This window comes from Leptosomus discolor, chromosome 1, assembly GCF_034619465.1.
Source record: "Leptosomus discolor isolate bLepDis1 chromosome 1, bLepDis1.hap2, whole genome shotgun sequence".
NCBI classification, from domain to species: Eukaryota; Metazoa; Chordata; class Aves; order Leptosomiformes; family Leptosomidae; genus Leptosomus; species Leptosomus discolor.
In genome coordinates this window covers 159,491,348-159,516,560 of record NC_141391.1, presented here as the reverse complement: position 1 = coordinate 159,516,560, position 25,213 = coordinate 159,491,348, and the positions used below count along the sequence as shown (strand labels likewise).

Here is a 25,213-nt window from a genome sequence, read left to right as displayed (position 1 = left end):
CAGGTTGAATACAATAAGGGAAAGAAAGAAAGAAAGAAGAAGAAGAAGAAGAAGAAGAAGAAGAAGAAGAAGAAGAACAAGAACAAGAACAAGAACAAGAACAAGAACAAGAACAAGAACAAGAACAAGAACAAGAACAAGAACAAGAACAAGAACAAGAACAAGAACAAGAATAATTTGGTGGCACGCTTGACACCTAAACTGCTCAGTCATGCTTGCCAAGGGAGTGATCTTGACAGAGGCTGTGGTGTAGGGACTTGGTGTCTGGTCCAGAGGGCTTCAAATGAAGATCTTCCATTTAAAAAACAGGAAATTTTCCCAACAGGAAAGATAGGGATACAGCTGAGAGAAATATTTTATATCTTATGCCCAATATTGGCTGGAGATGGATAGGCATAAACAAGTCAAACCAATCAGCCCAACAGCTAGAGCAGAGTTCTTATTTTGGAAGTCTTCCCACATCAAATTTCCTTTAAAACCATATAGCTGTGGTTTGGTTTACTCAGGGAAGACACAGCTGCTTACATTTGGTATGCCAGGTACATTTTCTAAACATGGTTATCCAATCATGTTGTTACTAATCAAACTCCAGGAGTTCTCATCAGTACTAATGGGATTCTGGATACCATCTGCCACAGCAGGGTAATTTTCTGAACCTAAATGTTAATAAAGAGTGGTTCTTCCTATTGCAGAACTGAAAAATGTAATCGTAAGAATCCCATGTCAAAAGAAGAAGAGAGGATGAGGGTTGAACACTGACCTTACAGTCCATCAAAGGGCTCATAACAGCCACAGTTTGAGAAGGAATCCATTCTTTTGCTTCGAGAATAGGGCAGGAAGATGGATGTTAGGTGAAGGGAACAAGGGACAAGAGTCACCTATATGGAAACAACAGTTATTCAACACAGTAATCATGCTCCTTTGACCCCTGCCCCGCCCTTTAAATATGGTTACAAAGACCATTTAATTTCACAGCAACTGTACATACCACTTTAGAAGATAATTTAAAAAATGGACTCCAGGCTGTCCCTCATCAGTGTAAAGCAGAACCTTAGGTAGTCGGCTATAATGATCCAAGTTTATACTCTAGCAGGACATCCATATTACTGCTGCTTCACATAGTTCTGCAAGTTCAGAATCTCTTTTCCACATCATGTTGAAAAGGTGAGAGAACTGGCAGTGAGGATTCCCACAACCTCATATTGAAGTGTTGGATCACACCCCATACTCCCCTCATAAATCTCTACTTCAATCTTCTTCAGCATGGAGATGCTCCCTGGATGTATCCTGCCAGCTTGTTGACTTGTCCCAGTTTGTACACTATGCCAGGGTTATCTGCACAGTGTTGTCACAGCAGGCTCTCCAAGGGCTGCCTTGTGCCTAAGGTCAAGAAAAGGAAAGTTTTCACCTCTTGGTGGATGATGGTGAAACCCAGGATCTGCCAGCCACAGCACCTTTTTCGGAAATTAACCATCAGTTGCAGCTAATGAGACTCCAACAATTTTGCAATTATAAATTCTCCAAGTCCAGACACAGTGAGCCATGGAAAGGTCAATGAAAAGTCAGTGAAAAGAGGGTATAATCATATAGTCTATGACACCAGTACAATTGAAATCAAAGTTGGGGAGATCCAGGATGTCAGACCTGACATTTGTGAATCTGTTTAGGTAGATGTTTGCCTGGAGGGTTGCTCTTCCATGGGTGGGGGATGCTACCCATTGCAGAACACAAGAGTGATTACCTAGAGATCTTCTACAGACATTTCAGCTCCCCTAGGCCTGATGTATAAAGAAAGAAAGTACTCACAGAGCCTGATGTGTGCTCAAGGTTCCTTGGAGTTTTCCCTGTCTGACTCCTCATTCAGTTTTACACGAGTCTGAACAACATAACCTGTATGGAGTGTTGTTGAAACAGGATTTGGAAAGGCTTCTGTGAGGAAGAACCTCACCTCATCCCCTCCTGTACAAGCACTGAGTCAAGAAAAAGGACTACAGTACGAGGGAGGATGGGACAGGAGCGTATTTTCACATTTGGGTTATGTTTTTGGTTTGTTTTCCTAGGAGGACGTCCATCTCTGGAAACTGGAAGGCAAACACAGGTTCTGCAATGCTAGAACAGATTGCCATGACAGAGAGGTAAGGAAGAGGGTTTCAAGACAGTATTAGCTGTTCTTGGGTTAGAAGGGAGGAATTGTATTTCAGACTCTGGTTAATTGAGAGAACTGGTAAGTGACGTCTCCCAGGAGGCTGGATAAATGAGTTTAAAAGGCCAAGTGTTTCCTTAAAAAAATACTCAGGGCACAAAGGCAAACTGTCCTATTTTGGAGAACAGACTGGAAGTATAGCTAGAGACAAACATTGCTAAATCATTAGATCTTTAGTGAATGTAGCCACAGGAAACAAGACCAGAATGCTCAGGTCAAGCACACAAGCACAAACATGTAGGATAAAATCAGAAAGGTCACAGCAGAAAACAAGAAGTAACAAGAAGTTATTTTAAGCACACTACTAGTGAGAAGCAGTCACAGAAAAGTATTTTTCTTCTGCTCAACAGAGAGAAAAATCTTTCAGCTGAAGTGTTGAAAGTGCTTTTTCGCATTAGTCTCCCAAAAGTGGACATTGGTTTAGATAAGGTCTTCTCACTGCTGAACAGAACAGAAGGAATTGCCTCACGCATCTTATAGACTAAAATTCTCAGGTCATATTTCCATGTATTCAAACCACTGTGATATTTGCTAATATTGCAACTGCATGACATTGTTTACTCACGGTAACTTATGCTTTCCTGTAACTCCCAAACCGTATTCTGCAAAACTGCTATCAAGTCACTTGTTCTGCACCTTATGTAAGTAGATTATTCGGAGTTTTATAGAATCCATAGATTATGGGTAGGCACTCATCCCTAGTGAATCTATGATTTTTTCAGATTGGACCTCCAACTTGTCAGGGTCATGATTAATTCTGACTCTGTCCAGGTTTGGGCACCACATTTGAAGAGAGATAGTAAGGATTTGCAGAGAGCCCAAAGGACAATAAAGGAAACACTCAGAGAAAACATAATCAACCTATGAGAAAAGCATGCAACAATTGCTTATGTAGTTTTCCACCTTTTTCAGTCAGCAGACCACTGATATTTTTCCAGTAGAGGTGTAGTTTCATCCATAATGAATCTATGCCTGCAGTGCAAAGGTTCACTTTCCTTCATTAGCTGTCACAGAGCTAGAAGAGGTTGTCCACAAGGTGGACACCTCTTCATCCTAAAGATGAAAAAACTTAAAGGGCACAAGCTCTTCAAATATGTAAAAGCCCGCTGATAGGGCATCATTTGCTCTTTATATTACCAGTACAATACTGTAAGAAATAACGGGCTTAAATTATAGCAGAAAAGTTCATTTGAACATTTCCTATATTTCCTAACAGTAAGGATAGCATAGCACAGAAATTAATTGCCTGGAGAAGGTGGGGAATCTCTGTACTCTTTCAGATTAGATTAAAAAAATGCTTCCTCTTTGGGGTACAAGAGTCGTGAAAGTGATCATGTAAGGTCCCTTCTGTACCTTTATTTCTGTGAAACAGGGAAGCCAAGCCCCAAATCAGGTGCTAAAGGTGACCCTGCCAGACCCTAACAGGGACTGTGTGAACTGGACATTATTATGCATCCTGGTTGTTTATGGCACAGCTGAAGCTAGAGAGACAAAGGGTAGACATTCTGCACGGCAGTGTTGTAGGACTAAAACCCAGATTCCTGCCAGCCTGCCACGTTGCATTTTGAATGTTCATTTTGTAGATGTAGTACCATAATTCACCACTCTAGCCTTATCCAGCCATAAATGCAACAAATTCCATTGAAATCTGTGAGCCATCAGTGCATACAACAAGGCAGGAGTGTGCTGATATGCTTGGATGAGTAGGAGCAACCTGAAGTACCTACTGTACTGTACAGTAGCCCAAAGGATTGCATGTTCAGGTAATACGAGGCAAAACGGTAGTAAATGCTCTGCAAATACTACCCCTGATGCATATGCATAAATACTGCATAAATATGCTTCTGTCCCATAGCACTAGCATTCCACCCCAGCAGCCCTGATGCCTCCCAGTGCTCACCTAGGGCCAGCAACATTGAAGACATGTAGCTATCAGGGTCTCTGGCATGGGCAACAATTCCCTGAGGCTGGCTGCTGAATCCAGACACCTAGAGACTTACCTCAGGAAGAGAAGTGGTTCCACAACGGTGCCCCTGGGTGTGGGGCCACAGCAGTGCACAAGGCGGGCTTGCCGTGCCTCCTGCCTGGCTCATGGTGTCCATAGTTCTCCTCCTCATTATGCTACTGACTCCTTCTCAGGCACTGTCTTCCTCAGGGGCACTGGAGTGAACGTGCCTGGTCTCCTCATTAGGGATAAGAGAGCACCAGTAGTCGTATAAGCCATATTTTTGCTTCTTACTGCAGACCTTGTGTTCACACAAGTTGATCATTATATTGTCAAGCTATGGGGACTCTGGCTGGCTTCAAGGATGTAAACTTGTTCTTTGGCCAGAACAGTTCTTTTCTCAGTCCCTGTAGGGTCTGCAAAATCCCAGTGTTTTCCCAAGACTGTGGCCTTCCCTCCCCTCTATGCATCTTGTCATAGTCCTGCTTACAGATCTGCTCTTCTGAGATAATTATTTTTATTGAAATGGTCAGGCCTGCGGCGCAGCTGCACAGGAAATAAAACCAGGCCGCCTCATTCCCTTCTCATTTCCACAGCCGGGGGATGCAGTCCCCCCATAATAAGCCTCCTGTCATTCTCTCTCCTCCTCCAACACTAGGATAGCTAAGGGGCCACCAGCTCATGTTCCCAACCTGGGACAGCTAGAGAAAAGGGCTGCAGCTCTCCCTTTAACAAAACAGTACTTGGTCCATGTGATGGGACCGCCTGGCTAGGAACAATGCCCTGGGGACAGAACGGAGGCAGGAGATTATAAAAGGATGAAATTGAAAGACTAAATTGTAAAAAGCAGGAGCCAATGGGTTACAGATCAGGGAGGGGAGGGCTACTCCTTGCTAAATTCTGCACTCACTTTCCCATCCTATTCCAGCCCCAATGTGCAGGACATCTTATCAGGTGAAAGCTGCCTGCATAATGGAGGGCTTTCAGCCAAAGCCAATACAAACGCTAAGGGGCCAACACTACTGGGAGATTAAATGAGCTAAATATTTATAGCTTGGCTAAATGACAACCGACTGGAGATCTGATGTAAATACCAAGGAGAGAAAGAAACATCTTACGGTGACATTGAGGGTGGAATTGAAACAAACTGAAATGAGGAGAAACTTTAGGCAAGAATCTTATTTTTTTTTGCTCCATGTCCTGTGCAAGAAAGGGAGACAATGACCCAGCAAAGCATATGAAGTATGCCTTGTGGTAAAAAGGGCTCTGGAATTTCTTTGTGCTCCTATGGGTAGCAGGACAGGTGGCCTTATTTGCTGGACTACTCAATGACTGCTAATCCTAGGCCATGCTTCTCTGGTTTCTGCAGGTACAGACTCTGGGCAGATGCCTGCGCAGAAATGTTTGGAGGTCTTGACATCTGTGCTGTCAAAGCTGTCCATAGCAAAGATGGAAAAGACTATATCATTGAGGTGAGAGCATGGGGAACCCGAATGCAAGTCTCCTTTGGGAAGTGTATCTGAAACATGCTCCCTCGGAGTTCATAGGCACCAATGTGCACACTTACCCCCGTGTGCATGGTCCAGCAGTCGCCACTCCTCCATGTCCACCTGTATCCTCCAAGCTGTGGCCCACTGATATGCAAGAAACTGATTTAGAGTCTCAGCTAAACTGGCAGATATACAGGAAGGTGTCAGGGTTGAAGTGCCTTCATTTCTCAGTGTGGTCTGTGAAAGGAAATGGAGAGCCACAGACTGCTTGGCCACCCCAGCTTTCCAGCTGACAAATCCCCACAGTACAGAACCTTACCAGTGCGGGACAGATGTCAAGTTGCCTCCTTATCGAGCATCTACCTGCCTGCAAGTGTTTCTAGCAGCACCCAAAGTTTGGTGTGTCTCAGTGTACCAGTGCCCCCATTCCATCCTTCCTAGGCTAAGCACTGGCAAAGCGAGCGCATCTCTCATAGCGGCTAGTAGGGATCAGCAACATCATGAAGAAAAATGCTCATATTCCGCCCAGCCTGAATTCAGGTGCTAGATGATGCTAGCATATTAGTCATGTTAACCTCCCCCCACTACTCACACAGGGATACAGAGGTCCAGCAGGTGATTCCATCCATTAAAAACCTCAGTTTCTCTCTGAAAAAAACTTGTCTTTCTCCAATCACTTTAAAAGGAATCTCAACAACAAAAATCCTAGCTGCCTCTAATTTAAAAGAGTAAAATAAATTGTGAGAGTGTAGCAAAAAGGTCCATAAATAGCAGGAATAATTTAATTAAAAAAAAAAAAAAAAAAAGAAGAAGACCAGATATATTTTCTAAAATCTTTTGCCCAGGTAGCATTCATCATAATAACAGGCTAGCAAGGCAAAGCACCACAGAGTTACTGTGGGCAATGTGAACTACAAACTTCTGTATTCAGAGCTGGACAGACTGTGGCTCTGAGAGCTAAAGTTCAACGTGCTCCTTGCCAGGCCAGGAGGCAGATGTGGGAGTGGGGTAAATAGCACACTCAGGTCATCCTAACAGGGCAGAGAAGGAAAAGCTGGCCAGAAAATCAAAGTGGAAACTGAAGAGACACTCTAGGGGAGAGAAAATCTGGCAAGTAAGCAAGTGCCTCTGTCACTATGTGACTCAAGAAGGCACAGCAGCTGACCTGCTGTAAACTCCACCAACACAGGCCAGCCGAGGAAGATGAGCAGAGCCAGCCTATGGCTTCATGCAGGGGTGCTGACACACTGGAAAACTATGTGTGGGAGAGCAGTCCCACCCGCTGAGGGTTGGGATGCTGATGAGAACCACATGAGCCCTCCAGCGACTGCGAATTCCTGCATTATGTATCTCCTCTCCGGGGAGCAGTGACCTGTCAAAGGCCATGTGATATAAGCACGCTGCCAGCAACCAAGTGCTGTCGATCCCCCCATCTTTCCTGATGTGGTGTGGCCATGGCTGATGGGTCTGCTCCTGTCTGCAATTCATCAGCACCTAGAGGAGCATCCCCCAGAGAAGAGTGTCTCCCTGCCATGCGCTTTTATGTCTCTATGCACATGTAGCTGAGAAAGGAAGAGCAAGAAAGCATTCTTGCTAGAAACTACTGTAAGGACATTTGGACTGTGTCCATACATGGTCAGAAGCAAGATGTGGTTTTCATATCCCTGCATCTATTCTTGCACATAAGCCTACGTACGTGCACACATGGCTAATTCTGTGCTTAAGGATTATATGCCTCTATCTGGATATACCTCTGGGTTTTCACATCTGCCCCCGTGTTTGACTGACTGGATGAAAAGCACATCCATATGCTAACAGCCATCACTAGCTTACACACAGAGAGAAATGCACACTCATGCTCCTCTCTCTGAGGACAAGGTAAAAAGCAATGGATCTAATATGACACAAATCAGAAGAAACACAACAGCTTCAGGTGGGTCACGATGAATTATCACAGCGGAGAACCTGATCGGGCAGGCCTGATGTACCAACTTCTAGCAGGCATTCAGATGCCAGGCTGATGGACATTGTCAGGAAAGGAGTAGAGCAGTGCAATATAAAGAGCAGAACAAAGCCAAACAGGCACCTTTTCTACTTTATGCAGATCTGAGGGGGATGCTGACAAGTAATTAATTGCCTCCAGACTACTTCCTGGGGTACTTTTCTTGGTCTGAAACTGATCCTTTATTTGGCTTTTTTCTTTTGATAGTGGGAAAAAGAAGTTATTTGACAGTGTGACAGTTGTATTTTTCTTGGTGAGAAGGAACAGTGTGCTGTGACATTTTACAAGAAAGCACGCCTAAATGGGCTGAACAAATAAGGAATTTGCACAATGCTATTGCAGGCAGTAATTAATTTTCACAGTGCAAGCAGTTCTCTAGGAAAGATTCACAGAGGTAGTGATGGGCAGTTCTGTGAACTGAGATTTATCACAGTGGTTTGTTGCAAACAGAATCAGATTAAGATAGATGACTTATCAACGCAGCACAAGAGTAATCTTGCACCCATGGTATTTGCTGTTACTTGAACTTTGCCGCCTTTTCTTTTCCCATGGCAAAGAGCAGAAGCGAGTACGTTTCTGCCCTTTAAAGCACTAGTACACTTACATGCCATTTTCATGGTTCATATTGAAAACTTTGAAGAAATCAACAGATTTCTTTAAAGTTTCATTCTATTAAAACAGCTGTGAATTAAATGGTAAATGCTGGTACTTCCTTTTCCTCTGCTTCAAAGAACTTTGTCACTTTAAGGAAATATTCAGCATGAATAGTTAGCACTTGATTCTCAAACTAGTGCAAGTTCAGTACCACTGTTAGCAGCCAGATTCTCAAAAGAGCTCAGTAGCCTGTATGGTTTAATAACCTCCCCCCCTCCCTTTTTTTTTTTTTGGTAATCTAACCCTTTTCCACATCTCTGCTATGCTGACAAACATGGAGCAAATAGAGGGCAAGTGAAATGATCCATGTGATTTATTCTTCCTCCTGGATCAACTAAGCCCTACTTGCCATACAGCTAAGCTGAGTTGCTAGACGTTCTCCTTGCTGCCCTGCAAGAAGCCCTGCCCATGCCTTCAGCGCTGCCATATCTTTTGATAAGTCTAATCACCTATTTCCTTCCTTCCTTCCCTAAAAATCACCTAACACTCTGCGATTGCACATCAGAGCAACAAGTCCAGCCTTCAGGCCTTAGCGTCAGATAGGCACAGGGAGGACCGGGATGGGGTTTTCCTGAGTGTTTTCTCTGCCTGGCCACTTTCCGCTCCCCCCGCCCCCACCCATACACCTTATCAGGCAACAGCAGCTGCATCAGGAGGAACCACTGACCTTGGGCAGCTACAAAGGCCGGGTCCATACGTGCCGACATCTTCTTGTCTTGTCCAGCTGTTCTCTGATCTCCCCGGGAGGAGATGAGTGCAATCTGCCTGTGATTCATATATTCCTCTCAGCCATTTGATTTATTTCAGCATTAGCATTCAGATTTGCCCAGTTCCAGAGCAATTCCCCTTTCCCGGAGGACAGACAAGGTGACATCTCATGCTCCTTTTCAGTTCAGTGGCAACCAGCTGTGTCATTTTGCCCACAGAAATCACTGCCATTTTCAAAGACGTCCCCTTATGCGTGGGATTGGAAATATGGGAATGGACAGTCTCCCACAGCTCACATTCCCCTGCCACGCAGTACGCTGCAGGACAGCAGATACCCCCATCCCTGGTGCACCTTCACTGGCTCAGGTGGGACCTGCTCCAAGTTCATTCCCCAGGTGCCTTTGTTTTATAAAACAGCATCTTCGCCTTCCTCTCCAGCCACTGCTGCCACAGAAATAGGGGAAAGCAATCCTTAAGATGGGGAAAGAAATCCTTAAGATGGGGAAACGAGGGGTTTGGGGTGTTTTGACCCGAGCTGTACCTCAGTGACTCACAGGGAGGGTCAGGGAGCCGGGAGCTGCGCCTGGCTGGCTGGCCTGTCAGTAATGGCGGGTAGAGTAATGGCATCATCTGGTGGTCAGACAGCTCCCTTGCACGGTGCGTGGCAGGGAGCTGGGAGACCTCTTTTCTCGAGTGAGCTGGAATTGCCAAATGAAATGGGAATGCTTTTAAGGTGGGAGCGGAGGGGAGGGAAACCTGTGCAGGAACCTGCCGGAGGGCCCCCAGCAGCCCCTGGCTAGCGACACAGACGGGAACTGGCCGTTCCCCTACACTGCTAGGAAACATCTCCTTTCCCCACCCCATTTTTTAACAGAGAGTGAAGTGGGCAGTGGAATGAAAAGCCGCTTTGTGTATTTAGCTGAGCGCTGCCATCTAATTTGCTAACCTCCTTCTTTAGCCCCCTGGGTCAAGCAGGCCATGGATATAAACACCAACTCACTCTTCATGCGAACCCCAGTTAAAACTTCCTAGGCAGCTTCTGTAGTGTTCCTAAAAGACACCTATAGAAATTAATCCAATTAATATTCTGCAAGAAAAGACTGGAATACAAACACAACGAACTCACCTCACTGATTTCCCCTACTTTAAATCTAAAACAAAAGCGTGCAAAACTTTCCATTTCACTCCAAGAGTGGACTCTTGCAGCCTTGCCAGGGTGGAGTGCACTTCTGATTGTTATCGGAGTGTGAGTCAGTGCCTTTCTTGAGCAATGCAACCTTTAACTCTGCATTTCCAGGGTTTCTCATGTTTGGTTTAAAAATAAAAGGAAAATAAAATAAACTCTTCCAACCCTGATATTTTGGTACAATTATATTTACTCCAGCTGAATCTTAACTTCATCATAGGGCAGTTCTTCCTGTGGGATTTAGCTAATGTTTGCGAAGCACTTGATTTATGATCAACTATTGAAAAAGATGTTTAAGGCTGCTACACAGCTGAGGGTCTTCTGTGCTTTCATTATTATTGTTGTTGTCAGACTATTTCTTACCTCAAAGACCCTTTGACAGTTCTCCTTTCCCCATCACCACAGTCTTGCTTCCCAGCTTTCCCCAGCACAGTTGTAGTACTCACTTGGGAAGCAGTCATATTACAACAGTATCAAGAAGACAAGCAGAGAATAAATTTACTTTCCTGCATTGGGTGCTGCTGTTTTGGTGACATCCTATTATTACACATCTGTGGTGTTTATTTCCCCTCTCAGGGTGCAGTGCTTTGCTTTGATTAATCCCAAATGTGTCCTAGTTTCCTCCAGACCCTGTTGCTCTCATCTCCTCAGGCCTCGGTACATGTTGTTTCCCTTCTCCTTTGGCCCTTTCTGCTGCAATGTCACCCCTAAATGCTGTGGGACAATGCCTCACCCATCAGAGGCATCTGCTCAGGACATGTGAAGAAGCAAGTTTGTGTTTAGTCGATTTAGAAAGCCTCCAGCCACCAGAAGTCTTGGCTTGGCTTCCAAGTTGTGAAAGGAAGGAAGATGTGGAGTGGGTGGAAGTACATGCCATTTGCAAAGAAACCTAAGCGAAATCCCACACCTAGAAAAGTCAAGCATGTTTCAGCATGGAGGGGAGTGGTGACTAGAGGTGTTGGCAAGGATGTGAAGACACAAAGCAGGTTAGTGTGAGAGGTGAGTTGAAACAGGCATCTGCCACCAGGAAACCTCATTACTAACTGCTGTTTTTCCCTCCTGTGGCAGGTGATGGACAGCTCGATGCCCCTGATCGGGGAGCATGTGGAAGAGGACAGACAGCTTATAGCCGATTTGGTTGTTTCCAGAATGACTCAGCTTGTCATCACTGGTGGATCTACACCATCACCGCTGAGGCCTTGGGTATGAGCAAATAGAGACCTTATGGCCAAGTTATTTCCCTGAATTTCTTTTTTTTCTCTCTCCTCCCTGTAGGTGTCAGGCAGTCAGACATCCCAGGGAGTTCAACAGTCCCATATGGGAGTGTATTGGATAGATTGACTCCTGTTCTTCCAAAGAAGTCTCATAGACTCTTTGAAGTGTGTGCCCCTAAGAAACACCTCTCTCTCCCTTTCTCTCCTTCCATATAACTGTGGCATCACATTAGTAGTGTGGGCCATGCATCTAGATATTCTGGCTTGCTAAATTCATAGATTCATGTTGAAGACAGCCATTTTTAGAGATGCTTGTAATGCCCAACTTCATCTCCATCTAACACTATCCCTCAGGATAGGCTTCATTCCAGTTTTTGCAACCCTGATGAAAATCTATGCTTCCCAGAATGGAAAGTGGGAATCTCCACCAAGAGATGTTCCATTCCTTAATGCAGCCTTTCTTCTTTGGAGATGCCCTTCACCCCCTTCATCAGGAGGAGGCTTGACTAATGCTGAATTCATGCATGAATCTGTCATTTTTGCATTTAAACTGACCCCTTGGTGCTTCTCGTGTATATTCATTTTTAGTATCAAATGCATCTAATCTTAGTGCCACATTTCCCAGTGGCAGTTCTGTATAAATGAAACACACCAGGACATAATCTGTGTCTCTGGGTGTATGTGCTACACCTCTTTCAGTATTCAGAAGGGAGCCAAGCATGAAGGTTTGAGGACAACAAATCTGTACAAAAGAAAGGACAAGAGAGCAAACAGGCTGAGGGATAATGCTGACTGCAACGCACTGGAACAGTTCCCATTTCCACTTGATACAGAAAATACAAGAAAGCACTTTAGGACTCTCTGTCTTTGTCAGCCCACTCCTCCTAAACCAGGTCCCCAGCATGAAGGGTATTCGGGGTAACTCCAAATCAAGTTTTAGCTAAAGTGAGGGGGTAAACATTTAATAGACACTAAAAATGCTTTGAGGAAGGGAAAAGAATACAGAAGGGATAGGATTTACTCTGGCCAAAGAGGAATCAACAACTGCCATCTGAAATAACCAAGATATAGAGTGTATAAACTAAGAGCAAAGGGGAAGCCAAAAGAAACTGAGAACATGGACAGATGCATCTGTTTTCTATGTCTGTAATATACTGGTATAAGATTGGACTGGATTATAACAGACCTAAAATAGGGCCAAAATAAGAATAAAAACCCCCCACATTCTTTGAGAAATAGAATGTCAAATAAAAGAGTTAAACAAGAAAAGGGTCTTCATCAAGAATACAACCTACAAATATCTGTATACAAAATCAAGAAAATTAAAACCACAAACATGTTAACTATAGTGTTTTGCTATAGAGAAAGACCTTGGTACAGCAAACATTGCAGAAACTGCACAAGCTACAATTACTGGCATAATGCTGTAACATGTAGTTACAAATGTACAAAGAGAAGCAGGAACGGCTGGGGGCTTTGGGGCTGTTTAGCCTGGAGAGGAGGAGGCTGAGGGGAGACCTTATCGCTCTCTACAACTACCTGAAAGGAGGTTGTAGTGAGGCAGGGGATCGGTTTGTTCTTCCCGGTAACAAGCAATAGAACAAGGGGAAATGGCCTTAAGCTGCAACAGGAGAGGTTCAGGCTGGATATCAGGAAGAATTTCTTTACTGCAAGGGTTGTCAGGTATTGGAGCAGCCGGCCCAGGGAGGTGGTGGAGTCACCATCCCTGGAGGTGCTAAAGAGACGGGTAGATGTTGTACTTAGGGACATGGTTTAGCAGTGTTGATAGAGCTAGGACAAAGGTTGGACTCGATGATCTTGAAGGTCTCTTCCAACCAAAACTGTTCTATGATTGTATGTGAGGCTGGTGAGATGCAGAACTAAAGCTACAGGTGAAGACTTCCACAGAACAAAGAAAAATAACAATTCTGAATACAAGGACAGCAGTACTGAATACATAGAAATATGAACCCTTGGATATCCTAGGGGTATGCATAGACTATCTACACGTGTTACTGGAGCTGCCTAAACTAGTCTCTGGATCAAGCAAAACCGAGAAATTATGAAACTGAGTGCACAGCATTGACAGAGGTGGAAGAAGAAACAAGTCATAATAATGTGAGACTGCAGCTATCAAGAAGCAAGTCAAAGAGCACAGTGGGACAGCAATTCAGTTCCCCATCTTTGTAGGTGTCTGCTTCCTGGAACTGCAAAACCAAAGCACAATAGAAAACAACACCTTGACCTTGCCTTAAGAAACACCCAGGTACAAATTCAGAAACTGAATATGTACCATTAGGTTTGATGTCCAAGAGACAGATATGGTATCAAAAAGTAACAGTATGACACAAGCAGTTAGAAAAGATGATTTTAATAAAATGAGAAAATCAGAAGTAGCATTAAAAGCAAAACTGTATGGACGTTTTCCAGAATGCATGTATACATTTCTGATCTGCAAGGAATGCAAGAAATAAACTTCTAGACTTAAGTGGCAAAGTGATAGAGGACATTCAAAACCCACAGAAAAAAAAAATCTTCCAAATTTGTAAATCCAACATTTAAGAGGACATTTATGCTCCATCATGCAAGTAATAAAAGGAAACATAAAAAGGATAGAAATTTATTTTGAAGATCAGATAGAGGGAAGAATTAAACAAATTCTTTATGTTCCTCAGAAGATGGAATCCTACCAAAGAATTGGTGAGCTCTATGGATCACCCAAGAGAGAAAAGGAAGACAACAGGGACAGTGTTGTAACTCTAGCAAATTTAATTGCTGAAAGTAGGGAACTTCTTAAACTAGATAGAGTTTTTCCTGATCAGAAAGACAGGTTAGCAAACAAAACCAGTGATTAAATCAGTGATGACTCCTATTTAAAAAAATTAAGCCCCCAGACCCAGATGGTTGCATCCAATGAACTGAATTTAGGAACTGACTAAGTTGCCAGGAAAAAATGTGCAATTTCATTAGAAACAGTTATTGCTCCAGAGGATTGGTGTAAAACAAATACAAAATATGTGTTTAAAAAGTTGTAAGAGTACCTTAGAAAAATGTAGACAAGTCATGGACCTTATGAATTATCTCAGGCAACAATTTAAAGAATAATACAGAAGACTAATAAACCAATAGAACCATGGCTTAAGAGCATCTACCACATTGGTTTTTTGGAAGAAAATCATTCCATTAATTTTGTTTTGATTCTTCTTCCTTCATTTCTTTGAGAATTCTTTCATAAAGTGGTACATAACAGGCAATCAGTCAAAATAATGTAACTAGACTGTCAAAATGTCTTAGGCAAGGTAACAGAAAAGAGCTATTAAAGAAACCAAGCAGGGAGAGGCTAAAAGGCAAAGTTTCATTGTGGAGCAGAAGTTGGCCTCAGATAAAGACATAGATAGGAGATATTTTACTTCTTGCAAACAGTTAGCAGAGAGGATACTTAAAGGATACTAAGCCTGATCATGTTGATAACTGGGTTGGTTGAGTCCAGGACAGGGTAAGATGTTAATGACGAACTTGTTTTCATGCCTGCAACATGAAACCTGGTTTTATGGCTACAGCTGTGGTTCTCCCCTTGCCTCTCTGCCCCACCTCCATCCTTTCCCTTCACTGTTTCTCTTCCAAAGGCAGAATACCTTGGGCTGGCCCTCACTCTTCATCTCTGAGCCACAAAATCCTGTTTTGCCTTCATCTCTGAGAAGCATTGGTTGGCTGTAGGCAAAGGCCATAGAGGTCAATATGAAATCTGATTCCCTTTCTTCGGCTGGTCTAATCAGGATGTCTCATGGCACTAGGACAGTAAATTCCCACCAATACCAAGGCAAGGTTTAGTGTACCAGGTACATAGTGTACTATGTAGGACTAGAAGCCATGAATGGAAAATTCACAGATTTTCCTCCCTGTCCATTTGCAAGTCGCAGATAGTGTAAAATACGGGCTGGCAACATCATGGCATGGCATTTACATTAGTCAGTTGAAATGTATTTCAGTGCTTCCAACTATGAAACATTTCTTCCCATTTCCAGAATCACTTAGCTCATTCTCCTGACCTTCCAGAAGCCTTGAAGACCCTTTTATCATCGTGTTCTCCATGTAAATAACCCGGCATGTACCAGCCTATCTGTCTCCATCCTCCCCTGCTTTCATAAACAATTTTGTGCAATAGCCTTACTTAGACTTTTGTTAACTTTGGACCAGCCCTTTGTGCAACAGTTCTGTGTTGCTTAATCTGTTTATTAAAATATCTGTCAAAAAGAGTAAACAGTGAGAAAGAAGAAAGTGCAGATGGCACCAACATATTTGCATTAGTGAGGACCAAGGATGGCAGTGAAGAACATCTGACAGAGCTATGTATGTTAAATCACCACACCAGCAAATGAAACTCCATGTAGAAGATTGAAAGGTAAGCTAAGCTAGGGGTAGAGAGAGGGAGAACATAAACAATCCATACACCTTGCAACTGGCACTAGCCATTCCCCTTGAGAGAAACTTTGTCACATACAGGCTAATGAAAACCATTGCTCAGCCTCAGGTTGTGTTGATAAGGGAGAAGCAGGAAATTAGGATGCGGAAATGAGCTGGTGACGTATAAAGAGAACTCAAATACTGCTTCATCTGGAATAATGCAAGCAGACCTACCTCTGGCATCTGCAGAAGGAATCACAAAGCTGGAAAGAGAAGTGGGCGATGAAAACATTTAGGGGCCTGGAAACATACCCATGGAGGGACTGAAGGGATTCAGTCTCTTGGCTTTAGAAAGGAGGTGAACGAGAGAGAAGGCAGTAAATGACGTGAAATAATGAATGGCCTAGAAAGTGCAGGTTGTGAGAACTAGTCTCAAAACCCAGAACAAAGCAATGGAGTTAAGAAATGAGAAAGGCAGTGGGCTGCGCTGAGCAAGACTCAAAGGTGTAACAACAATGTAAACAAAATATGTGGAACTGCTGCAAAGATTTTGTGGAACAGATAATAAGCTTCATGTTTCAGGGTTGAAGCTGGCCCTTGCTTATTATCAATCAAGAGAAGACCCCTTAGGGTAAACAGATGATTACTCCATAGATGTTTCCCTGGTTCATTCCTCCTTCCTTCGGAACATCTGGTGCTGGCAACTGTCCAAAATGGGAGATGGGACTAAGAGACCCCCCCTGGCCCAATACATTTGGTAACTCCTGATTGCCTAAAAAACATTCTAAACTGTAACTTGTTATTCCCTGTGAGCAAACAACTTCTGTGCTCTTTATTGCTTAGGTCTCCATTTCAGTCCCATGACATTTTACCAGCCAGATGGTGCATGCGCACACATGTGTGTAAGGAACACTTCATGACTCTGCAGTTCCTGTATTACCTCAGGGCTTCTCTTTGGGGACTCTGTATTAACTGCAATGGCTTTTTTTCCTCTAGCCTCCACAAGCTCAGCCTGCATCAATGAAAACTCAGACTGGACCTCAGCTGGGACAACTGTCCCAACCACGGCCTCCTCCCCAAGGTACAGTTCTTTGGGTCCCATGATAGTGTGGACTGTGAGACCTATCAGTTTGCCTTCTAAGTAAAAACAATCAGGATAAAGATCTCACTCATTGCTCCAATTCAGTGACAAGCTGGCGGAAAATTCAGTGTGCTGTTAAAGCAGCTGCCATCGTATTCCACAGCAGCTCAGAAAGTCCGATGAAAGTTTGATACAGATACACTTTATACTGCTGGTAGGACTTGGCTCAGCAAAATAAGGCCACTTGAACTGGCATTGCCACAGGATTATGGGCACAGAGTGTATTTGTGTTTGCACAAAGCTGTAGCAGCTACAAGTGTTATGAAGTGATGGTAAGATGCTAGTGCTGTCAGGCCTGGAACAGACACCAACATGGTGATGCCAGGATCCTTGATTGATCTGTTCAGGTGTTCCACTGTCAGCAAGAGTACACTCCCAGCTCGCTCTGACAGCAGAAGCAGGTTTGACTCACGTGGCTTGGTCACAACAACAGATATGGTTTATTGTCCTGATTTACGCTGAGGTGATGAAGCACAGGGCTGCCCCTGAGCACTGAGACCACACCAACCACTCAATTGACATAATCAATTAGACTCTCCTTTTTGCCACCTTTGTCCTTTCTTCATTCCAATCTCCTACCAAATTAACACTCACCTCTAATTATCTTTTCCTCATCGGTCACAGTTTCGCTGTATCCAAAGTTTAGGATTTCTGATACCAAATGCATCTATGTAATCTTGGCGCTACATGGTATCACTGATATGAATTGTTGGCCTCGCAGGATACTACTCCCCATCTGTCTCCAGTACTCCCCTTCAATTCTCTGTGAAGTTTTTTTCTCACATACCTCCCCCTTGACCACCTGTGAAACACAACCAGCCCTCACAACACTAACTTTTGTCAGCTTCTCACACTTATCTGACATGTCCAGCAATTTCTCATGCCACATTCAATTGTTTTCCATATCGTCTCCAGTTTTGAGAGTCTGCTACCAATACAGCTGAAGCTACCTGCTGATAAGCCGGAACAGATGTATGGATAGTAATAGGGTGCACAGTCTTACATCAAACTGCAGGGCCTATGAAGGAACTGCTGACCCAAGTCAGCAGATTAATCTTTTATTTTCTGCAGAGAGTTGGTTCTCCAGTGGTTCCTCCTTCCCAATGCAGGAATTGCTTGCCAAGGCTAAGAAATATTAGTTACATGGAAAAGTACAGAATGTTGAAGTGACTCCCCACTGGGGAGAGTGGCAGAGCTTCTTCAGTGCTGAAGGAGGTAGAGAAATGGACAATAACTCTAGAGACATGGGCATGACACCAGTTTTAGGCCTGTAAGAGAGGTTTTCCCTTATCCTTCTGCATGAAGCTCCTCTGAAGTCTCTCCCCTTGGCAAAACCCATTCTTTCATACAGATGCACCTTGCTTGTTGTCTACCACATGCACATCCTCATGTTTATGTCTATGTGTCCCTTTCAGGTGGACCACGCCAGCCTCAGGGATCTCAGCCTCCACGGACAAATGCACCTCCACAGCAGCGGCTCTCTCCTCAAGGACAGCAGCCCCAGAGTCCCCAGTCAACTTCACCTCAGCAGCAAAGGTCACCTGGATCTCCACAGCAAGTCCGATCAGCAACTGGGTCCTCTCCAGTCCAGGCTCCCAAGGCAGGCATGTTCCCTCCACAGCAGCCTAGACCTCCAGCTCAAGGCCGGGCTCCTAGCCAGCCAAGCCCCACTGAAACGTCCAAGCAGCAAGCTACCCCACACCCACATCTGAAGTAGGTGCTCTGTTAAACTGCTAATACCTGTAGATACTAGAATAAGGCTGTCAAAAAAGCACCCCAAGCTGGCATGAACATCTTACCTGTTGTCAGGCATTAGTCCCCAGGGACAAAGGCCTGGACAACTGTGAATAACTTCAGAGGCATATAGGCCTGTGCATAACAGGCCACCATTGACCTGTTGGAAGAACAAGTTGTACTTGACATCTCTAAGGTTTCACATTCTTCCTCTTGTTCATGTGCTCATTGTTAATTGTGTGCTCCACCCCAGCCATATCAACATAGCTACTACCTTCCCAGCAGGGTGTACAGTCCTTACAGGCTGTAATCAGCACATTATTGGCCAGAAAACTCAACAAAAGTAACTCCTTCACTATCCCCTGAATGCAAGAGCCACACAAGGTTCTCTACCGGCAATTTTTTGCAATTGGTAGCAAAAAGGGGAGGGAGGATGGGGAATAGAAGTGGCACTACTCATATATATAAAACTCCAGATGGTGACTATATGTTGAAGTGCTCTTCTGGAGCACAGCACACCACGAATTATTGTGGATCTTTGGTAACAGTCTTTACTGCCACCATTCACAGGGCCTATCTGGCTGGCACCACAGCAGGAAAGACTGACACAAAAGTTTCAGTGTTGACAAAAAGTTGACATGAGAGCAAATTGGTATGAACAGGCCAGAACAAAACTAGGCTAGGAATGGGAAGACAGTTTCTAGGCAGCAGAGGAGTGATGTTCTGGAACCTGCTTTCATTGATGATGTCTACATTAGCAAGGCAAACCAAGGGCAGTGTACTTAAGGATCAAAACATTGGTGCTAAGGATGCAGTCACCACACTATACATATTTCAGGTACTTTAATTCAGAGCACGGTCTTGTGCTGAACGCCTACCACTGACAGGAAGAAACTACTCGGTGACAAAGCATGGTAGCAGGGAAAATTGGGAGATTCACTTCAAAAGCGCAGTCCTGATCTGAACTTAAACACTGGCAGATGCACACCCAGCAGGAGCAGTGTGTCCAACCAGAAAACCCGCATAACACAGCTAACAGTAGAGCAGACATACCAGGAAGGACAGGCAACAAGCACACATTGCAGGGGACACGGCTACCAACTCGCCAAACCTCTCATGCTCTCACATCTGAAAGGACAGGTACAGCTGACGAGAGACAGGTGAGCCTCGGTATGAATCCATTCTTCTGTATTAGCAGTGAAATGACTTACCTGTTCCTCACAACAGTCGCACCAAATGGCAATGCATACTTTTAGTCAGATGTTTTCATAAACACTTACTGGTCCGGACTGTGATATTGGAGCCACCTGCCTGTGTCCCATCTTCTTCTACCTTCCCCCACCTCCCCTATGCCTGGATGTCATAGCATGTGGAGATTCTCCTTGCTACCCTCTCCTTTCATCCTTGAATTTGTCTGTGACTGAACACAAAGCATCAGTAACCAGCTTTGAACTACCACCTTCTCCTGCTAACTCTAAACTCCTTTTCCATTTCAGCAAATCGCAGTCCCTGACAAACACCTTCAGCATATCTGAATCATCTCAGCGGGGAAATGCCAATGAAGACGAAGCAAAAGCTGAGACCATCCGCAACCTGAGGAAATCATTTGCTAGCCTGTTTTCTGATTAACAGCCCTGCAGCTGGATCTGTGCTTTTGTCAGCCCCCACTCTTCATACCAGCCTACCTGATGTCATCCTGGAATACACTCAATGGTACCCAGCAATTTACAACTAACACCTGGGTAAAGGGAGTTTAGAAAACTATAGTTGGTTTAATACAAAGAAAATATTCTAATAACGGTCTGAAAAGTGACTGTATAAAAGTGGCACTTTTTCATTCGTTTTTTTGTGCATAATCAGAATCACATCTGTTCAAATGACTGAGTTGTAAAGCAAATTTTACTCTTGCTAGCCCCTGTGGAGTCAACAGAGTTATAACAGTGCAAACTAGACTTTATTTTTATTTGTATATAGTCAATACAATTGCTAACTTCCAATTACCGAATCCTTGTTGTGGTCGAGCTAAAGAAAATATGCTTATTTCAAAAACAGATGTGCAAAGATGGGAGTCAAGAATAAGCATTCATTAACTGGTAAAGTGAGCATGCTTGAGCATGGAAACACAGTGAACCATGGAACTTCATGATACCAACTTTATAAGAAGTCACTTTTCAGAGCAAAACTACATTCAAGTTAAGTACGGTACCAGGCATCAGTAAGCGCCAAAGATCACATAAGCAGGTCATCCAGATGGACTGCTGGTTTGCTCCAGATCACTCTGCTCATAGCAGATAAAAGGTCTCTGTTTCATGCCTTGCATTTATGTCCCCTGCACGTGACTCATGAGTTCTGAGAGAAAAATGTCATGTTCTAACCCTGTAGCCTTAGCTCAAAAATAACCTGAGAAATGGGCCTTCCACACAAAAAACAACTTCTTCCCCTGCCCCTGGAAACACCAGAGTTCACATTCACAGTTCACACAAATTCCAGACAAAACCCAGCTAAACTCCAAGCACTTTGGTGACTTGGTCACATCTGGCCAAGTATGTCCCCTAGGAACATGCTTAATTAATAGCAGAGCTGATGAAGTGCACACACTTGTGTGCTGAGTGTTCCATAATACCGAATGGACAGAGAGATGGAGTGAAATCCTGTCTCCCTACTTGAACTCCCACTGACTTCACTGGGATGAGTGCAAAATGAATGCAAGGTGACAAACCTGCTATAGAACAGGAAAACTATCCTTCATAAGTAAGATGAGCTGGGGCCCATCCAGAGACACCAAACCATGGGAGGACATGTACGGGATTGCCTCAAGCAGGTAATGATCAGGATCAGTCCTCCCCAACCACCCCCCAAGACTTATTCTTCCAGAGAAGACGGAGATGGATCTTTGCCAGGTGTGCTTTTCCTCTAAGCCTGCAACACAGAATGAAGCTGTGTATGAGCACATGTACTAGAACTGGGACATGACAAAACCCAGGAATGACACAAGCTACATTCACAATTGAAAACAACACCCTGGGTAAATCAACATTATCATCTGTGACTATCTTGGAGGCCTGTGACTAGTGGTGTTCCATAGGGATCTGTACTGGGTCTGGTCTTATTTAACATATTCATCAATGACCTGGATGAAGGGACAGAGTGCACCTTCGGCAAGTTTGCTGAGGACACAAAACTAGGAGGAGCAGCTGACACACCAGAAGGCTGTGCTGCCATTCAGCGAGACCTGAACAGGCTTGAGAGTTGGGCAGAGAGGAACCTAATGAGGCTCAATAAGGGCAAGTGTAGGGTCCCACACCTGGGCAGGAATAACCCCAAGGACCAGTACAGGCCGGGGGTCGACCTGCTGGAGAGCAGCTCTGTGGAGAAGGACCTGGGAGTTGTGGTAGAGAACAAGTTGACCATGAGCCAGCAATGTGCCCTTGTGGCCAAGAAGGCCGATGGTATCCTGGGATCCATTAAGAAGAATGTGGCCAGCAGGTTGAGGGAGGTTATTCTTCCCCTCTGCCCTGGTGAGGCCACATCTGGAGTGCTGTGTCCAGTTCTGGGCCCCCCACAAGACAGACACGGAACTACCGGAGAGAGTCCAGCAGAGGGCTACTAAGATGATTAGAGGACAGGAGCATCTCTCTTATGAGGAAAGGCTGAGAGACCTGGGGCTCTTTAGCCTGGAGAAGAGAAGGCTGAGAGGGGACCTTGTCAACGCTTATAAATATCCAAAGGGCGGGTGTCAAAAGGATGGTGCCAGGCTCTTTCCAGTGGTGCCCAGTGACAGGACAAGGGGCAACAGGCACAAACTGGAGCACAGGAAGTTCCGCCTCAACATGAGGAACAACTTCTTTACTCTGAGGGTGACAGAGCACCAGAACAGGCTGCTCAGGGAGGTCGTTGAGTCTCCTGCTCTGGAAATATTCAAAACCTGCCTGAATGTGATCCTGTGTGACCTGCTCTGGGTGAACCTGCTTTGGCAGAGGAGTTAGACTAGATGATCTCCAGGGGTCCCTTCCAACCCTGACCATTCTGTGATTTCTACTAGCTGAGAACCTACCCCTTGCACCATGCTAGTTCTGTTCATGACACACCTAATGCAGATGCCAGTCCCCATCCCACCTCCTCACTTTTCTTTGAGTTTTGTCAAGTACTCAAGTCACAAACTGTGCATACAGCTTCAAGGCTAGACATTTGTCTTTGTGCTTCCCTTAGCAACTTCACCCTGATGACACTTAGGAATGCTCGGGGAGGCAGGGAGCTCAGTAAGCTAAAAACATTTGAGCCAATGGCACTGATCTTTGCTGCCCCTTAAACAGGGAGATCCCCAGAGCAGCAAAGGCAACACCAGCATTTGCCATCTTGGATCTTACGATTCACTGGTGGGAATAAAGCCAAACAAGCAATTCCTTCCTGCATAGCACCTGTAATGAACATCTAAATCCAGTGCAGTCATCTGGACCTTGTACGACATACCCCTGAGCAGGCCTTCACACATATAATGGCTTTTGTGACCTGTACACTTTCAGGCAAGTAACAGCATAGCTTTTCCAGGTTGGAAAGCTCTCGAGAGACTCATCTGGATCAATGATTTATACCTCAAGTTCAATATTATAGAACCACCCTATTCCCTGATGATTTACTTTTTTTTTTTTTTTCAGTTATGTGTTGTCCTTCCAGGTTTGCTAAACAGTTTACAATGTAGCATCATAAATACCTGCCATTGTCTGAGAAGAAAAAAAAAAAAAAACAACAAAACCAGACCCTGCTCTTTTGCAGTCTCCAGGAGCAACAAGAGAGTGACAAATGGCCTTGAGCAAGCACTGTCCCACTGGCAAGAACAATAGCAGATTAACAGGCTCCACTATATGGAGAGGAGGTAATACAGCCCTGGTGGGAGAGGATTTCCTCCTATAACACTTCCCTCAGCATGGTTTATGCCTTTCCCTACTAAATGGTCACCAGAGATACAAAGACAGAAATAAAAGTTTACTGCCAGAATCCTCAATTGCTCTATCCCCTGAACCTTTTTTATGTCTCTCTAACCAACACAGCCTACACAAAAAATAAGTAACTAGTGACTAACATGGCACGGCCCCATAAATCAACTCCAGTTCATCAATGAAACCACAACGGTTGGATCGTTTCCTGACACTGCATTTGAACAGAGCAGGGCTGTCCTCCAACTGGACCCCAGTAACAGGATAGCATTGTTGACTTGATAGCCAGCAGCGACTCAGATCTCTTCATCTGCCTACATCTCATAGCTGCCATCTTTCAAGGGACAAGCAAACACAATGGCATGCCCCCCCCCTCCTAGCTTCAGCTGGCAAAACCAAGTAAAAGCAACGGCTGCTCTCAGCTTAACTTGGTTACTCCTATAGTTCCTGAAAAGTATCTTCAGTTCTATTCACACAAGTACTTTAATGAAAACACTGAGTTGATTTCCAAAGTTAAAATTATGTTTAAGTGTCTCCTATAAACTTCCCAACAGTGCACTACAATCTACAACTATAATGCTCACATACTAAATGTTGTGGCTAGCAGGAGATTAACAAATGCATCACCCCATACTCAGGTTATCACCTTTGATGCAGGGTTTCTATTCCAAAATCCCTACAATCTAACAAAGCAAGAGAGAGACAGCAAATACAAGGGGTATATTCTCGATTTATATAGAATGGGGAACTAAGGTATACCCAAGAGGTATTTAGGTACCTAAAGAGAGCAGCTGGAGTTAGGGGCAGCAAGAGGCAACAGAAAAGTTGGTGAATAAAAGTTACACTTAAATCACAGGACAGACATGCCTTGGGATCTTTCTCACACAGCTGTGAAAACTGAGCACCTGGTCAGAGCTTCCCTCTTGCCCTGAGTGCTTTAATCTTCATCACATAGAAGCCATGAAACATGAATAGATTTGTGTATTTGGATCAAGCCCAAGAAGAAGCTGGGATACAGCTATGACACCCATTCATATCCACCACCTGCAAAATTAGCTTACATTTTGCTGTTTAGATAAAGACTGAGAAACATTTTGACTTTCTTGTAACACCTAGGTGTGGTTATTTCAAGATGAGTGTAACTTACGTTCCCATGCAACTAAGTCTTGTATAAAGCTAAGGTTCAGAAGAATAGCAGTCCTGATCATAACTGCAGCAGTATTTTGTCTTCCATTAATCAGAGGCAGGTACGCAAGACCTTACACCCTGAGTATGACCCAGCAGCTATGTTTCAAATATTTCCTGTCTTGTCTCCTAATTTTATACTGTTGGTCCTGAGATATTCACTTCATATTTCACATCCTGTTTTATGAATAAAGGGAACCCCTCTTTAGGGAACTAGACAGTTCAGGGTAAGTCAGGTTCCTTTACCTTTGGCCGGCTACACCTTTAATACAACGTGAAGGAACAATGAAGAAAGAGAAGGAATATCTTCAGATCACTGAGCGGTGGATCTGTAAAATGGCTGAGTTCATTCCTTTAAAAACAAACAAATTTCAAGTGACAAAACCCAGGACAAACAGAATCCGTGGCATCAG

The 25,213-nt window shown here is 44.2% G+C and overlaps 1 protein-coding gene across 2 annotated transcripts in view; it reads left to right on the top strand.

Annotated features, from left to right (window-relative positions):
• Positions 1 to 20,332, top strand: part of SYN3 (synapsin III) — a 179,278-nt gene extending 158,946 nt beyond the window's left edge. For both annotated transcript variants that reach the window (XM_086468573.1, XM_086468580.1), the window contains 6 exons: positions 2,061 to 2,135; positions 5,518 to 5,620; positions 11,257 to 11,391; positions 16,803 to 16,887; positions 18,363 to 18,660; positions 20,178 to 20,332. In XM_086468573.1, coding sequence (XP_086324699.1) covers positions 2,061 to 2,135; positions 5,518 to 5,620; positions 11,257 to 11,391; positions 16,803 to 16,887; positions 18,363 to 18,660; positions 20,178 to 20,310 — 829 coding nt within the window. In that variant the 3' untranslated portion in view covers positions 20,311 to 20,332. The remainder of the gene's footprint in view (positions 1 to 2,060; positions 2,136 to 5,517; positions 5,621 to 11,256; positions 11,392 to 16,802; positions 16,888 to 18,362; positions 18,661 to 20,177) is intronic.
• The last annotated feature ends 4,881 nt before the right edge of the window (positions 20,333 to 25,213 follow it).